At 40.3% G+C, this 19,012-nt stretch overlaps 1 protein-coding gene across 1 annotated transcript in view; it reads right to left on the bottom strand.

Annotated features, from left to right (window-relative positions):
• The window catches only part of thsd7aa (thrombospondin, type I, domain containing 7Aa), a 215,668-nt gene that overhangs the window by 121,489 nt on the left and 75,167 nt on the right, over positions 1-19,012 (bottom strand). Inside the window, exon 4 of the mRNA XM_026300874.1 lies at positions 8,656-8,837. Within this exon, the coding sequence (XP_026156659.1) occupies positions 8,656-8,837 (182 nt within the window). The remainder of the gene's footprint in view (positions 1-8,655; positions 8,838-19,012) is intronic.

Raw genomic sequence — 19,012 nt, 5'->3', positions numbered from 1 at the left:
CTCTGCACAAACACTCTTGCAAATACATTTGTTAAAGGTAGTGCTGGTGTGAAATCTGTGTAGTTTAACAGCCAACCATTCAGACTAGAAAAGTGTAAGAAAGAAAAATGACAAGTTAGTGTTGTAGACCTTCAGTAGCCCTCCCTTCAGAGTCCCATATCCCCTAGAAACAAATCGTTTCAGCTAACATTAAAGCCAAACAAGTGCACAGATTTTATTCTTTCATTCACAGCACCACTTTGAGATATGAGGTTTTTATGCTTTTTCCTAGCATAGTGGGTCAGTCATCTATTTGGTCTGAATCTGTATACCTCAGCTACAAACCGCTGTAGGTGAGTCTCTGCAAGGTCATCTGGCTGAAGAATCTTTTGCATTTTGCCACGAGACTCAGCCTCATTCACATGCAAATTGTTCTTTTGGCTTTGCCAAAGGTACATCCTTTAAGGTACATCCTTTAGTGTGTGTATGTGTGTCATACCCCTGAATGTCCACATAACACAAGAGCACATAAACTGACATGAGATGCTATAGAAAAATGTCATGGTTCATTTATAAACGTTGATGTCTATTTAGGACAAATATATTAAAAATTTTTGCACTGTGTCCTCAATCTCGTAAATCTTTTGTCATGCCTCCCTGTTGGTGACACTCAGTGAAAGGCATAAAGACTGTAGTATTACTGGCTCCAATGACAGTGCTTAATCTCCCCAGTACTCTGACTATTCCACTTTACCCTTCTGTTTTGTGCCCTTCTCACTGATCCCATATTTATAGTGTGTTTGTGTGTGATTCAGTAAACTGTGTGTATTTAGGCATTTTTGGTGATTGGCTAAAGAATTTTAACAGCACGCTGTAATAATATGAGGACTTTCATTAATTAACTTCATCATAATTAATAATATCATTATACATAAAAAAACTGCTTTGGGTTAATGCTAAAGTCTGTATGTAAACACTGGCAATGCTTGTATGCTTGCATAATGTAGGCACTTTATAACCTAGAAGCCATTGGTCCCATCATAACAAAGTATGGTTGTCATTTTTTTTAGGTCTTTGGTAAGAAACGAAAATAATGAACAAATTACAATTACCTTATGATGAAGCTACACACAGAAATAACAAATCTAATCTCTTCCAAACTTCACTGTAATCTATCCAATAACTATCCATAACTTTCACTGTATTTCATATAGCGTACCATGTGTATTTCAAATTTTCCATAGGTCAATACTATACTGTGGGCACATTCATTATGTTCGGGATGAAAACATCCCCTAAAATAAACTGCTGTAAAATATATCAGATAAATTTTTTTTTAAACTTTTTTTGCTTAAATCTGTTAATCAGCTTCTGTTCTGATCAAAACTACTAAATGTTAAAAAAAATTCCAGGATTTTAATAGGGTCACTTAGTTGTCAACAGTAAAAATCACGAATTTTACCTCTTTACAAACAGGGAAAACCACCAACCATCAAGAATGCATGATTATATAGTGTCATGGCTGTGCAGTCAAAAATGTCGTTATAATGAGACACCTGTGCCTCTTTACAAACAGTAAATTAGTCACAAAAAAATTAAATCTGATGCTGCACAAAAACTAACAATGCATCAAAATCAGTGTTGTTACTAATCTTTGACATATCCAAGACTGTGTTAGGGGGTAAAAAATATCCAGTCCACAATCACTTTTTCTATTCAAAATGAGTCATTTTGTGTGTTTTTTTTCCCAAATTCGTGACATCACTTGAAAATTGGCATTTAAAGAGTTAAAATCCTGGAAATCTTTTAACATTTAGTAGTTTTGATCAAAACAGAAGTTGATTAACAGATTTATGCAAAAAGTTGAAAAAAATATTTATATATTTTTACAGCAGTTTATTTTAGTGGATGCTTTCATCAACATAACAAAAGGGTAGTGTTTTCAAACAGTGCACAAGCGTTAACTAACATTTTAAAAAGCTTCACATCCACATATTAATTAACAGCTATTAGAAAACAGTAGCCTTTTTTCCTTCTCGCTCCTTGCCCAGTTTGAGCTGCTCTCCGCCACCATAAGTTTGATGAATGAAAATCTTCACACATAGACAGACCTTGCTCAGGTAATGGTGCCAGATGGTCTTGTCTTCCCTGTACTACATTTCCAGATGCCAAATTCAGTGGTCCCCAACCACTGGGCCATGAGGCATTTGTTTCCGGGCCACACAGAAATAATAAATAATTTATAAAATTTCCGTTGTATTGATTTTTTATTGATTTTTGAAGACGAGACTACGACCTCCAAGAAAAAGAAAGCTTCTTTTAACAGACAATATCAGGAGTCATACTTAAAATCGCAACAGGTGACTCTCACGTACCAAGGCCGCTCTGCATAATATGTGGCGATAAGCTAGCCAACGAGGCAATGAATTCAATTCAATTCAATTCAATTCAATTCAATTTTATTTGTATAGCGCCAAATCACAATACAAATCATCTCAAGGCACTTTACAAAAGCTAAAACTAAAAACCCAACAATTCCCTTATGAGCAAGCACTTGGCGACAGTGGAGAGGAAAAACTCCCTTTAACGGAAGAAAAAACCTCCAGCAGAACCGGGCTCAGATTGGGCGGCCATCTGCCTCGACCGGTTGGGGTGAGTGGATAGAGCAGAGAGAAAAGAACAGCAACAATAAACAACAAATAGACACTGCAGGTTGGTGGGACCAGTAACTGCACATCAGCGATATACAGCTCCAGGACCAGGGACACCTGCAGAAGGTACAGAGAGAACAGAGAGAGAGGGAGAGAGCACAAACTAGGGGAGAGAGAGAGAGCACAAGGTTAGTAACATTCAATGGTGGAATATACATGAGGTGGGAGGAGAGAATAGAGGGGAGGGGAAGGGAAGGGGGGGGGGTTAGGGTAGGGGAGCTCAGTGCACCGATGGTCCTCAGGAAGTCTAGGCCTATAGCAGCATAACTAAGGGATGGTTCAGGGTTGCCTGAAGCCTGCCCTAACTATATGCTTTGTCAAAGAGGAAGGTTTTAAGTCCAGCCTTAAAAGTATAGAGAGTGTCTGCCTCCTGAACCCAGGCTGGGAGCTGGTTCCATAGGAGAGGAGCTTGATAGCTAAAGGCTCTGCCTCCCATTCTGCTTTTGAGAACTCTGGGAACCACAAGTAGGCCTGCACTCTGAGAGCGAAGTGGTCTATTGGGATAATATGGTACTATGAGGTCTTTAAGGTATGAAGGAGCTTGATTATGAAGGGATTTGTATGAGAGAAGAAGGATTTTAAATTCTATTCTATATTTTACAGGGAGCCAATGAAGAGAAGCCAATATAGGAGAAATATGATCTCTCTTGCTAGTTCCTGTCAGGACTCTGGCTGCGGCATTCTGGATTAATTGGAGGCTTTTTATGGAGATATTGGGACATCCACATAGTAATGAGTTACAGTAATCTAGCCTTGAGGTAACAAATGCATGGACTAGTTTTTCTGCATCATTTTGAGACAGGATGTTCCTAATTTTGCCAATGTTGCGCAGGTGAAAGACTGCAGTTCTAGAGCTTTGTTTTATGTGTGAGTTAAAGGACATGTCCTGGTCAAAAATAACTCCAAGGTTTTTTACAGTAGTCCTAGAGGCCAGGGTTATGCCATCTAGAGTAGCTATAATTTGAGAGAAGTTATTTCTGAGATTTTTTGGCTCAAATATAATGACTTCTGTTTTCTCTGAGTTTAAAAGTAAAAAGTTACTGGTCATCCAGGCCTTTATGTCAGTTAAACAGGCTTGAAGTCTGGTTAACTGGTTTGTGTTAACAGGTTTAATAGATAGATACAGCTGAGTGTCATCTGCATAGCAGTGGTAATTAATAGAGTGCTTCCTAATGACATATCCTAAAGGAAGCATGTACAGGGTGAACAGAATCGGTCCTAGCACGGAGCCTTGTGGAACTCCATAACTAACTTTTGTTCGTGTGGAAGGTTCATCATGGACATGAACAAACTGGAATCTGTCCGATAAATAGGATTGGAACCACTTTAACGCTGTTCCTCTGATACCAATCACATGCTCCAGTCTCTGTAATAAGATGTTGTGGTCAATGGTGTCGAATGCTGCACTAAGGTCTAGGAGGACAAGGATAGAAACAAGTCCATTATCTGAGGCTAAGAGAAGGTCGTTGGTAATTTTCAACAGTGCTGTTTCTGTACTATGATGTGCTCTAAATCCTGATTGAAAATCTTCAAATAGTTCATTCCTGTGTAAGTGGTCTGATAGCTGCTTAGCAACAGCTTTTTCTAGGATTTTAGAAATAAATGGCAGGTTGGATATTGGTCTATAATTAGCCAAGACTCCTGGATCAAGACTAGGCTTTTTGAATAAAGGTTTGATTACTGCAGTCTTAAAGGCCTGTGGTACGTAGCCTGATACTAGAGATAAATTTACCAAGTCCAATAAAGATGAGTTCATTAATGGCAGGGTGCCAGTCTAGTCGGGATGGGGTCTAAGAGACATGTTGATGATTTCGATGAAGCAACTACTGATGTAAATTCAGAGAGATCTATGGGAGAGAAGCAGTCTAAACATAACTGAGGTCCTACAGATGATTCAAGAGCTACTGTAGTAGAAGATTCATTTATTGCAGGTATAGGAAGCATCTGCTGAATTTTCTCTCTAATAGTTGTGATTTTATTTGTAAAGAAAAACTCTGAGTAAGGGACAGGTGGACGGTACACAATGACAAGTAGAACTGGTTTTTGTGTTTTCCAGTTTGGATGTGAGAGACTAAGAGTGAGGCTCTCAAATGAGTTAAAATTGTTCTGAGGATGAAAGTTTAATAATAAGTTTGAGTGGAAGATTGTAGCTACTCCTCCACCTCAACCTGTGCTTCGAGGAACATGATCATTTTTATGACTGAGGGGGGTTGATTCATTCAGACTGACATACTCATCCTGCTGTAACCAGGTTTCAGTAAGATAAAGTAGGTCAATTTGGTGATCAGTTATCAAATCATTTACTAACAGAGATTTAGATGAAAGGGACCTAATATTTAATAGTCCACATTTGACAGTTCTGTTTTTCTGTTTAATAACAGGAGTGGTCTTAATTTTTATTAAGTTTTTATGAATAACTCCTCTTCTGTTAACTTCTGATTTATTTGATTTTTATGTTCGAGGGGCAGACACAGTCTCTATGTAGTTTGAGGGGGGCGGCGGCTCTAAGGAAACTGCAGAGAGACGTTTTAGAGTCTATGCATCCCGGTCCCCACCCTGGATTGTCAGGCTTTAGGTTAGCTAATAAACTCGGCCAAATTTCTAGAGATGAGAGCTGCACCATTCAAAGTGGGATGGATGCCGTCTCTCGCAACCAGACCGGGTTTTCCCCAGAAAGTGGCCCAATTGTCTATGAAGCCCACATCGTTTGCTGGACACCACCTAGACAGCCAAGGACGGAACGACGACATGCGGCTAAACATGTCATCGCTGGTCAGATTGGGGAGGGGTCCAGAGAAAACTACGGAGTCCGACATTAATTTAGCAAAGTTACACACCGACTCAACATTAATTTTAGTGACCTCCGATTGGCGTAATCGGGTGTCATTGCTGCCGACGTGAATAATAATTTCCCCATATTTACGATTAGCCTTAGCCAGCAGCTTCAGATTTGACTCGATGTCGCCCGCTCTGGCCCCAGGAAACATTTGACTATGGTCGCTGGTGTCTCTATTTTCACGTTCCTGACTATGGAATCGCCAATTATCAGAGTCGGTTTCTCAGCGGGTGTGTCGCTGAGCGGGGAAAATCTATTAGAAACGTGAACAGGCAGGTGATGAGCCGTGGGCTTCTGCTTAGGAGTATGTTTCCGTCGGACCGTCGCCCAGGCTAATTCTCCGGGCTGCTCCGGAGCTGCCATTGGACCGCTAACAGACCCTGAGCTCGGTGGCTCCACACCAGCTAACGGGGCTAGGCTAGCTGGCTTTGGTTCGAAGGTGCGGAGCCGCGCTTCCAAATCAGTGATCCTCGCCTCCAAGGCTGACAGAACCTTACACTTATTACAGGTATCATTATCGCTAAAGGAGGCAGAGGAATAACTAAACATGTGGCACACCGAGCAAGAAAGAGAGAGAGGGAGAGGCCATGCTAGCTAAGTTAACTAGCTAGCTAAGCTAACCGGTAGGCTAATGAGCGCTAAGTCAGGAAATAACAATAAATACCGGTCAAAATAGAAAGGTACTTGACTAGTACTGGAATGTAGCAGTTAATGAATTGTTTAGAGTTTAGTTAGTTTTTAGGTGTGTTAAACTATAGCTAGTCTGTTGCTAGTCTGTAGACGAACTATACAACACGATACGCTTGCAAGACAAAAGTGATTCGCTTACCCTTCAAAAGCCTTCAAAACTACTTTGGCACATGGAGACCAAGCACCCTGGATTGAAAGATAAACCTTTGAAGTTTTTTGAAAGAAAAAACGTGAGCACGAAGGATAGAAGCAATTAATGAGGGCAACCACATCAACAAATGCGAGTGCACTGAGAGCATCATACTTGGTGGCTAACTGTATTGCTAAGGCTAAGAAGCCATTTACTATTGGAGAATAACTGATCCTGCCTGCCGCGAAAGATATTTGCCTTGAACTTTTAGGAGAGGCTGCAGTTAATTACGGAGCAGACTAGACATAACGAACACACTGCGGGTGTCATAGTCCCCCATCACCACTAGATGGGACGATCTCGTTGCAGAGAAGCAAGCCCAGGGCTCACACTGATTCAGCGTTATGGTGAGTTGTATTTTTCATGCACTTAACATTCATTTTTATAACAGGTGTCGGCCGTGTTATTTTATTTTTGCTGTATTTATCGCACCTTGAAGGCCGGTCCGTGGGGGGAAAAAAATGCCTACATTAAACCGGTCCGTGGTGCAAAAAAGATTGGGGACCCCTGCCTTGTTTTGCCATGTGCCTTCATTATGTTGACTCCCATTTACTTTCGAGTTCAGGATTCAGAGAATCACAGTGGTGCAACTGTAACACAGCATGTGACTTTTTGCTTCCCAAAAGAGTTTCACAGTGATTGCAACCAGTACAGGACAGCTGATACACTTTTACATAGCTTTAAATCTTGTTGTTTTGAAGAGTAAGAGTAAATAAAGAGAAAGTCACAATGAAATAAGTACCACCATGGAAACAGACAAAACTACTAACGATAATCAGAAAAAATGCACCACTTGAAAATGGAGCATCATAAATGTGAGCAACAATCTTCACATGAGTTTCAAGACTTAGTAAATCCTTCACTTTATGATTTTGAGTAAAGCAAATCAAGAATGAACAGGGATGTGGGATGGAGATAGCTCCCAGTAATGCAACTAAGAATGGTATGTGTTCAGAAATATTGCTGCCAGTCTATCCCACCACAGTCATTCTGGGGTACGCTGACCATTGTTGAAGCAAATAAGATTACAAGTAGCTCCTTTAGGCTATGGATTCCCTCCACACAGGCACTTGACTGATCACAATGAAATCTCCTTCCTATCAACTACGAAGTGATACAGTTTCAGAGGTCTTGAAAAGAGCAATAACATGGATAATCATTCACAAACTAAGTGCTGAAGCTGTTGGGGGTGGGGAATGGAGGGATAACAGTGGTATTTCTTCCACTGACTTCAAAAGCATTCTTGACTAAATCTAGTAAAAAACTACAAAATCATTTAACTACTTTCAAGTACAAAGTTATTGTTTTTAGCCTAGATTGTCCTATAGTAATAGTTTTCACTTTTATGTGTATTTGGTGTGTCAGTTTGAATGATTGTTCCATTGAGGTTGTGTCAAGTGAAACTAAAGTTGCCTGGGAGTATGCTTGTTTGTTTGATTGACACAAGTCATTGAGGCTTGTCCACCTCAGGATTATTATTTTCTTCCATCAGTAAATGACAAAAATGGCTTGGCATGGAAAAATCCAGACAGTGAACTCTAGGTCTGAAAAAGTCCAAAGGTAACCATGTTTTGGGTGTTACTGCTTTGCATCAGAGAGGCAGCACATTTTTGGCCATGCTATGGCCTTCCCTTTTGTCAGGTTAAATAAACCAAAATATTCCATTCAAAATAATAATAATGAAAGTGATCCTAAACAAATATGAAGCCTTAAAAAAATCAATATATTTGCCATAACTACATTCTTCCTCTAGATTTAGCTGTAACTGCCATATCTGGTAAATTATTAAAACCATTGGTATTCAGTCTAGAAGCTAAACAGCAACAACAAGATGCCCAGCTGACATGGCTCAGCTTTCTAGAGAACGTCACTGGGTCATTAGAGAATTTTCTCAGACACTGGCAATTATTGTTAAAACATGCTATTATTGAACCTAGTGTTGGTTTTTTCAAGATAAATGTTTTAGAATCATCCAATACCAGCATTTTGTCTTGAATGGTTTGTTGGGGCAGGATGTGAATGCTTTTCTGCCTGTACTTTCAAGTTGCCATTATTTGGTTATAAAAACCTCCCTGATATACATGCAGAGGTCTGGCATTTCAAGGGATATCCATGATGGTCCAATTATAAATCCTTATAATTTCATTATGTTCCTTTGCTTTTTGATTTGCAACATGGTCAATGAATTCTTTAATTATATGAAAGTTAACTTCTCACAGAAAAAACAAAAGAGAGGCTGGAAAAGGTACCTTCTTTGCTCCTGAGCGAACTCAGGTTGGTTGAGGTATCAGAGCTGGTTTGGACACAGTAGATTTCTCGGGTCTGAATCCCACCTCCACATAACCCTGTCTGATTTCCACGCCTACGGTCCTGTTGGCTCAGCAGCACGTCCACCCTGCACTCCGTCCACTCTGTGGTCTTCCAGCTGTAACTAAGGGCAGACATTAGACTCAGATTTTTTTTAAAGAAATTATTTGATTAACAGAACCAAATACAAGTGGCCAGTTATTCAAATCCCGTGGATCAAATCAAAGGTTACATATTACAGATGTAAGGGCTCCAAACAAAAAAATCAATTAAAGAGCCATTGGCTCCTATAGGGGGAAAAAAACAGGCACCAAATATATATATATTTTTAATAGCCACATAGCAATGCACAAAAAAAAAAAAAAAACACGTACTTTTAGTCACGTACTCATTCATCTACAATGCATCCTACAAACTCGGCACAAGATGTGTCGTTATACGTTTTGCTCACACCAAGTCCGTTTTTTCTCATTAATAATATCTGTGAACAGCAGCTCTTCCCGCGCGATCATATTGGCTGTGTTAAATTGCATTTTTAAATCCTTCCATTCATTTTCGTCCCACAGCTCGCACGCACGAGAAGCTGCACGTGCTAACGGCGGAGTCTGGAGCATACTTCGCGATTATGTGATCACGTGCATTTGTATGCTTGTGACTGTTGCCGTGTTTTCTCACAGTTCCTTTTTAGAAATGGTTAGTTCCTGTAATGAACCCCGTTTCTTTGCCCGCTCTTTAACAAAAGTCACAAGACATTTTTTGCGTCTCGTGATCATACCTCAGCCTGAATCCAGGACGTTTTGAAATGTCGTTCGGCACGGTGTTCATTGACTGACGCGGAAAGATGAATTCATGTGTCTCTGGCTTTCTCTAGCGCGCTCGTACTGGCACAGCTGCTGGAGCCTGCTTTTATGCTGGTGTTTGACAGAGATGAGGATTGCTTGAAGAAGTCAGATATTTTTCGCTTTGACATATTTTTTTTGGCGCGGAAAGGTGACATTCGCTTTACCCGTTCATATTTTGGCGCTTTCACTCAGTAAAACTTTCACACAAAGCATCTCATTTCATGACGTTAACAAAACAAATGAAGCGAGATTATGGTCTTCATGAAATTGCAACTAATCAGACAATATACTCAAAAACACACCAAAACAAAACTATTGGATTGAAGGTCATGTTTACATGCTGCATGTTTCTCATATTGAGTTTACATTGTCATTTTAGTTTTTCCAAATCCAAATATCTATTACTTATAAAAAAACTTTTATCTTTTATCTAGATCAGGGGTGCCCTTTTTCAGCTTGCAAGCTACTTATAAAATGACCAAGTCAAAATGATCTACCTTCTATAAAAATGTAAAACATATTTATTTATAAATATATTGAGTATTATTTATATGTACAATCTATGTTGGTATACCTTGCATAACTGCATGAACCCATAAATAAATAAATTGGAGACTAACTAGACAACTCGGTGGCTTGCTAGAGATTCGCAGCTGCTGGCGCGGAAAAGCGCATGCGTGTGTGAACCATGTGTCAGAAAAGATCAGATGTCAGACTGGCTGCCCTGTATGTCAATCAAGTGACAAATGTAATAGTAAGGATGGATGATAAGCTGACATCTATTTTTTTTGATGACATGCGATCTACCCACACTATCTACCGGTAGATCGTTATCGACATATTGGGCACCCCTGATCTAGATCCTACTTAAACAATCATTTACTTGTTCTTTACTTCTTTTATTTGCTCAATAACCCTTTGAAAAAAAACACAGTCCCACCTCTGGTAGTTTGGCCTTGGTAGATAGGTATATTGGGTAGGTTCTCAAATAAAATGAACGAGACAGCCATACTGCCTAAGTTTCCCTTAAAAAAGAGGTTCCTCACCTCAATGGGAATTTTCAAAGTTAAATAAAATAAGCTTACAGTGTGGATGGCTTTTTTGCAAGCACCAAAATGCACTGGTTGTGGCTGTGTGAGTTGGGATAGTGAACATATCTCCAGCATTTTTACAAGCTGGAGGGAGATTGTTAATTGAAGTGGCTGTTTATAGAGGGATTTGTGTCTGGTGTGTCCGGTTTCTGAATTTGCAGCTGTCTGTTTCAGCAATAGTTTGTGGTTTTTACCCTGAGGTCAGAAAATGTAAACCCTGTCTCCACCTACACTGATAATGAATTCATTTGAGGTCACTAATGAATGACTCCATATTCATGAGCAAGGTCTCCCCTGACACTCTGTGTCTCTCAGATCTGCTGCAGCACAACGAAACCCCTGGGAGAGCATTGGATCTCACCATTTTATGTTGCTCAGATGGGGACACTCAAACACAGCAGTTCTTCAGACAGCGCTACTGCTTCCCTTCCTGCTGTCTGTTCAGCAGAAGGCAGCAGGAGTTCACCATAAGAGACCAAGAAAAACAGCAGCTGATTTTTAAAGAAATGAGTTACAGAGAGGCAAAGTTAAACAGAACTTTGGGATTCTTTAAAGGCATACAAAAATCTAATTAAAATATATTGATTGATATTAATATATACTGATGTATATTGAATTTGAATCTATCTATCTACTATAATTCTCTTTTGACACATTCTCATTAGTAGTTAATTTATCTTTTAATTTTTACTGTTTATCTATTATCTTTGCATTTAGAAGTCTTGGCATTCAACAAACACAACATCCCACAAATCTAAGATTGTTGCTGAATAATAACACTCAGCATCACATGTATAACAGCTGTCAAAATACCTGCACCTGCCTCTTCACATATGCATACACCAAAACCCTCCTTCCACTAATCTCTTTGTATAAGATTAATATGTAGACCATGGCATGATACATTCACTGTAACTATACAACTCATCAATTCAAATCAGTTTTATTTTAAAAAAAAGAACATACTATATAACCTGTGTTTCAATTCAGGGGCTGCATTCTTCGAAGGCTGCTTTTGAAGGACAATTGCGTCACAGTGTCTCAACAAACCTGACCCGTTTCAAAGGGTCCGTGAAATGTGGCCCACAAATGCAACCTTCATTGGCTGCATCTGATGTATCATTTGCAGCCCAACATATCCCAATATTCTTTGAGAAAGGTGACAAAAAACGAACATAGCGGATACCATAAGGTTTAGCCTAAGGCTAAATATTAATATCTGTTTTGCACATTAGTTGTGTCCCAATTCAGGGGCTGTATCCTTCAAAGACCGCATTTGAAGGCAGATTGCGTCTTAGTACTGCAACAAGGATGTCCCATTTAGAAGGCTCCTTCAAATGCAGCTGACAAATTTCCTGGGAAACGAAGGCTGCATTCGATGGAAGCTATCCTTCGCGACCCAACAAAATTCTTTGAAAAAAGTGCAAAAAAGCAAAAATAGTGGCAAACGTGAAAATACAATTACACACATTAAAAATGCTATTACCGTAGTAAATAAACATTAGCGAAAGTTTACACTGTGCCAAAAGTAACATCACACAATGAGCTACATCGCTCACTGACGGTGAGTGGATCTCATTTTCTACCAAAATAATATAAATCAAGAAAAAGAAAATTTCTGGCTCCATCATTTGCAGTTAATTTAACACAGCTGTGAAGGTTGCTAAGCAAGAGAAGCAGAGCTTCGTGACTCATCGGTAGGGGTGGGAACAATTGGTGACGCAATCAGGAAGTACTCCATAGACTAGACCGTCTCATTTTGGCTTGGCCCAACGTTCGGCCTATGCAGTTTACGTAGGCTACAAAGGCTGCGTCTTTGTCAGGGTTCCTCTTCTTTGTCAAATCTTCCACCTCATTTGTGATGGCCTCCCTCAAAGTCAACAGCTTGCCGTTCTTTCTTTCTTTCTCTTCTCTTCATCCAGGTACCCATGGTACTTCTGCCTGGCTCCTGCAGCTTAAAGGAGCAGCTACTTTGTGATTTCCACCTTGGTTATGCCCCCTACAGATCTGATATGATCAACAATGAGCCTCTGAGCCACCAGAGATCTTTCCCTCTGATTCTCAACTATTAATTCTTTGTTGATTGAAAAACCTCTTTCGATGCTTGCCTGCCTGTGTGATAAGACAAGAAGAATTTTCACCACATTCCACACTCGGGAAAATTATTTGTTCCCATTGTATCATACAGCAGGGTGTCAACTCAAGTGGTTTTGGGATCAAATTCCCTGAACTTAACCTGAAGAGCAGCCAGATCACAAAACTCTCTGAACTCTCTAAGGATATCGTCACACGCTGCCTCATTTACATGTTTAGCTTCAACAAGTATATACAACATCCTTTTCATTTGAGTTATGCAGAGTTTCTTACTTTCAGCCACGCGTCTTGCGTCAAGGCACTGCATGTTTCTCACTAATGTGTGACGCACTGAAGCCTTTTTCAGCAACTTCTCAAGAAGTGTGATCAAGAGTTTCTTGCAGTCCATCTTAATCTCTAGTCTCTGCCTTTCTAAAATTTTCTTGGAAGACTTGAATTGGTTCAGGGTGGCTTTTGCTGCAAATCTAATATCAATCTCAGAACTGTCCTTGTGCAGACTGCTGTCTTGAAAAAGGGACATGGAGGAGCTTTAGAGTGGATGTGGCCTCTTGCAGATGCTTTTCCTTCAGAAATCATCCCATGATGCCTGTGAAAATTTAAAATTAAGTCATTTTATTCTTGAACATTACATGAACTGTATGCTAAAAACAAGTCAATAAAATAGTCTATACAGTAATAGTAAAGTAATAAACATTACTTTAATTTTATAATAATAATAAGTAATGGTGCAGGCACCTCCCTTAGTTAATTTGGTTGGCAAAAAACGTTACGGTCTGGTCATTAGGTGTCACTCAGTTTAAAAAAAAAAGTTCATAACGCTAAAAAAACGCATCGCTAGACAGTGTTTTATTTATTGAACTGCCCTGCATCTGACATTTCTAAACACAAACTGTGCTTAGTCCATGCTTTTTTTTAAACTATTTAACATCTGGCTCTACATTATAAAATGGAAAACAAGTAAAAAAAGGTCATTTTATATTTGTGTGTATTTCTAATTACTGCAGTGTATAGAAGTAAACCTCATTAGCAATCATACAATCCATGTTTATCCTTACCTTTAATTAGTTTGTACATATCACCGGAGAGAAAGGGCAGCATGGGTTGGTCAGACTGATACATGGTAAGGATGGGGTCGATTTCTCTTGCAATGCTGTTGACTATTCCCCCTTTCACTGGGAAGACAGTATCAGCACAGTGCAGCTTCACCTCTTCAAATGACTTTACTTTTGGATTGGGTATTCATCTCTCTCTACCATGTCGATGTATTGTTTGACATAGGCTAGAGTAGCAATCCTCTTTCTGACATGTTGACAAGCATGGGCATTTTACAACTAGTTGCTGTCATAAAATCTTTGTGATGGGCAATCATGGAACAGATAATACAAGCTAGATAGTCCAGTCCATGTTCAGCTTCTCATCCGGTGAATTTACACCCATCTCTGAACACAACGTGCAGTATGAGCCACCTGCACAAACCAACGTTAATTAGTGACTTTCCAGCATCTTCCTGCACTTGATTCTGGAGTATTATGAATACTTTCTAATTTACCTTCGGCCCATCCACAGATTGATTCCGATCTCTGAAAGCAAGTTATTCATTTTCTCAGTGATATCTTGAGCTGATGAATGGCCCATGAACTCTGAGCCGACGTATTTCGTCTTCACCTCGAACCATAGCCTAATATGCATGTCTAACTGTTTAGACTGGAAAGAGTGATTCAGGCTTTGATCAAACACCAAAACATAGACGCTTTTGAAGCCAGCTTACTATGTCAACCCCTTGAGCGTACTACATCCACCATGTTAATGGTGTCATGTGTCGTCACAACAGCGTGAATATTTAAAGAGCCCACTGAAAAATCAACGTTTCAATTCCATTAATTTTTCTAATCTCATTAAACTGCTTAACAACAAAGGTCTCAAAGGTTAAAAAATAGGGGTGAGCAATACTGCAAAATTTGGTATCGATCCAATACCAAGTACAGGACTAATATCGCCAATACCAATACTGTTACTTTTTACTAATAAAACAGGCTTATGTACTTTCATATAGGGGTGATCAGTGTTGTTTTATGATTTATTCAGTGAATGCATTATCAATTCCATCATCACCTGAATAGGTTTACATGACCACTGGTGACCTGTCCAGGGTATACCCCTGCCTTTCACCCAGAGAGAGCTGGGATAGACTCCAGCAGATCCCTGTGACCCTAAATAGGAATAAATGAGTATAGATAATGGATGGATGGTTTATATGACCACTATATATAAATGCCATTCTAGAATGGCGCCTGTCAGGTGGCAGCCAGTTACAGCAGCTCCTCTGTTTGTTTTTTGCAAGTTTTTTTTACTGAATTATCATCTGTTAATCCAAGTCAAGTCAAGATCTATGCTTTCTCTCTAGCGGTTGAAAGTGGATGAGTTGGGATCTTCTAATTCCTGTGGAGAGACATATGAAGATTATGGAAACTGCATCAGAAAATATACGATTCTGTGGCAACGGCATCTATACAAGGGAGCAACTGTTAGCTCTCAAGGGAACAAATCTGCTTTTTGGTATAAAACCTGGAATCCCCCAAGACCTGAGGAGGCGTAGGAGGGGCTGCAGAGCAGGAGTGAAGCATCGAGAAAAACGTAGGAGATTTAAACCGTTTCTCCCAAAAATTATGGGGAATCTGAGGTCACTCTGCAACAAAGATGAACAAAGTTGAACTTTCTGCTTTAGCTATCAGCCAGCAAGAGTACAGAGAGTGTAGCTTGATTTGCTTCACTGAGACCTGGCTGCATGAAAATATACCGGATAGCTCGCTTGAACTGCCTGGGTTCTCAGTGCAAGTGGACAGAGGGAAACAGAGCGGCAAGAAAAAAGAAGGTGGTCTCGCTGTTTTTGTTAACTCCAAATGGTGAAACCCTGGACATGTAACAGTGAAGGACTGCATCTGCACTCCAGACACTGAGCTGTTGGTGGTTGGTCTGAGGCCATACTACCTGCCCCGTGAGTTTTCACACCATTGTTGTGACTGTTTACATTCCTCCATCAGCTGCAGCACAGAGTGCATGTGACATCATCCACACAGTTGTCCATCCACCCCAGTGCCATTATACTAATTAATGGGGATTTTAACCATGTCAGTAATTCGGGAACTCTGACCAACTTCAAACAGTATGTGGACTGTGCAACACGAGAAAATAAGATTCTTGATCTCCTTTATGCCAATGTGAAGGAGGCATACAGCTCTTCAGCCCTACCCCCACTTGGTGGATCAGACCACAACTTAATATATCTAGTACCAACATACAAGCCCGTAGTAAGACAACAGTCTGCTACCAAGAGGTATGTGAAGGTTTGGTCAAAGGATGCTGAGGAGGCCCTGCAGGTTACAAACTTGCACCTTTTCATGGAGAGGACATCGAAGGCATCTCTCACTGTATCACAGATTACATCCACTTCTGTGAGGAAAATGTTGTTCCATCCAAAAATATTTCCCCAATAATAAGCCATGGATAAATAAGGACATTAAAGGCCTCCTCAACAAGAAGGAGAGGGCGTTCATGGCAAGAGACAAGGAGAAACTCTGGGCTGTGCAGATAAAACACGAGGAAACTGAGGGAGGCAAAGCAGCTCTATAAAGACAGAGTAGAGCACAAGTTGAGAAAGAATAATACTTCTCATCAACACAATACACAGGCCCAGCCTTTGCCACAGAACAGGTGAGGAAGAAACTAGCTAAACTAAAGACCAACAAGGCAAAAGGACCAGATGAGATCAGTCCCAAAGTACTTAAGGTGTGTGCTGGACAGCTTGCAGAGGTTTTTCAGCAACTCTTCAACCTCTCTCTGAGGCTAAAAAAGGTGCCCAAGTTATGGAAAACTTCCCATTACCAAAAAGAGGCCGTCCCAGTACCCTTAGTGACTTCAGACCAGTAGCGCTAACATCACATGTCATGAAAGTGTTTGAGAGGCTGGTCCTGCAACACCTGAGGTCTCAAGTGTCTGAATTTCTGGACCCCCTGCAGTTGCAGAAACGATGAGGAATACAGACACTTGATAAAAAGGTTTGTTGATTGGTATAACAACTGTCTAAAGCTCAATATCAAGAAAACCAGAAAACTGGTGGTGGACTTTAGGAGGAGCAGGAAGACCCCAGTCCCTGATGACTAAAATAGTGCTTTGGTTTATGTGTTGATATATTGTTATGACTTCCTGCTGGGGACCTGTATTTTGCATTGGGTTCCTGTTTTCCAAAGAAAACTGTGTCCTGCACCTTCTCTACCACACCACATCATAACATATACAGTGGGTACGGAAAGTATTCAGACCCCTTTAAATTTTTCACTCTTTGTGTCATTGCAGCCATTTGCCAAAATCAAAAAAGTTCATTTTATTTCTCATTAATGTACACTCAGCACCCCATCTTGACAGAAAAAAAACAGAAATTTAGAAATTTTTGCAAATTTATTAAAAAAGAAAAACTGAAATATCACATGGTCATAAATATTCAGACCCTGTGCTCAGTATTGAGTAGAAGCACCCTTTTGAGCTAGTACAGCCATGAGTCTTCTTGGGAATGATGCAACAAGTTTTTCACACCTGGATTTGGGGATCCTCTGCCATTCTTCCTTGCAGATCCTCTCCAGTTCTGTCAGGTTGCATGGTGAACGTTGGTGGACAGCCATTTTCAGATCTCTCCAGAGATGCTCAATTGGGTCTAGGTCAGGGCTCTGGCTGGGCCAGTCAAGAACGGTCACAGAGTTGTTCCGAAGCCACTCCTTTGTTATTTTAGCTGTGTGCTTAGGGTCATTGTCCTGTTGAAAGGTGAACCTTCGGCCCAGTCTGAGGTCCTGAGCACTCTGGAAGAGGTTTTCTTCCAGGATATCTCTGTACTTGGCCGCATTCATCTTTCCTTCAATCGCAACCAGTCGTCCTGTCCCTGCAGCTGAAAAACACCCCCACAACATGATGCTCCCACCACCATGTTTCACTGTAGGGATTGTATTGGGCAGGTGATGAGCAGTGCCTGGTTTTCTCCACACATGCCGCTTAGAATTAATCCCAAAAAGTTCAGTCTTGGTCTCATCAGACCAGAGATTCTTATTTCTCATAGTCTGGGAGTCCTTCATGTGTTTTTTGGCAAACTCTATGCGGGCTTTCATGTGTCCTGCACTGAAGAGAGGCTTCCGTCGGGCCACTCTGCCATAAAGCCCCGACTGGTGGAGGGCTGCAGTGATAGTTGACTTTGTGGAACTTTCTCCCATCTCCCTACTGCATCTCTGGAGCTCAGCCACAGTGATCTTTGGGTTCTTCTTTACCTCTCTCACCAAGGCTCTTCTCCCACAATTGCTCAGTTTGGCTGGACGGCTAGGTCTAGGAAGAGTTCTGGTTGTCCCAAACTTTTTCCATTTGAGGATTATGGAGGCCACTGTGCTCTTAGGAACCTTGAGTGCTGCAGAAATTCTTTTGTAACCTTGGACAGATCTGTGCCTTGCCACAATTCTGTCTCTGAGCTCCTTGGGCAGTTCCTTCGACCTCATGATTCTCATTTGCTCTGACATGCACTGTGAGCTGTAAGGTCTTATATAGACAGGTGTGTGCCTTTCCTAATCAAGTCCAATCAGTTTAATTAAACACAGCTGGACTCCAATGAAGAAGCAGAACCATCTCAAGGAGGATCAGAAGAAATGGACAGCATGTGAGTTAAATATGAGTGTCACTGCAAAGGGTCTGAATACTTATGACCATGTGATATTTCAGTTTTTCTTTTTTAATAAATTTGCAAAAATTTCTACATTTCTGTTTTTTCTGTCAAGACGGGGTGCTGAGTGTACATTAATGAGAAATAAAAGGAACTTTTTTGATTTTGGCAAATGGCTGCAATGACACAAAGAGTGAAAAATTTAAAGCGGTCTGAATAGTTTCCGTACCCACTGTATATTGATATCAATTGATATGAAAAAAATTACTGTGATAAGATTTTTTTTTCCATATCGCCTAGTTTTTGTTGCTACCCCAAGTAGATTTTTAGCTCTAAAACTAAAAAGAGTACAATAACATAAGAACACATTTAAAAATCTAGGACATACAAAATCTGACAGTGTGGTAAGATGGTGGCTCAGTGAGACTCAGGCACAACAGTGCCTTGAGCTAAATGCTAATGTAGTTATGTTTCTAAAGTAATATTTACCATGTTTACCATCTTAGTTAAGTGTGTTTCTCCTGAGTGAGAGTATGAATACATGTACTGTAGGCAAGAGTTAATTGAAAGTGCTGGCTTG

This window comes from Mastacembelus armatus, chromosome 11 (assembly GCF_900324485.2).
Source record: "Mastacembelus armatus chromosome 11, fMasArm1.2, whole genome shotgun sequence".
NCBI classification, from domain to species: Eukaryota; Metazoa; Chordata; class Actinopteri; order Synbranchiformes; family Mastacembelidae; genus Mastacembelus; species Mastacembelus armatus.
This window is presented reverse-complemented; position numbering and strand designations above follow the sequence as displayed.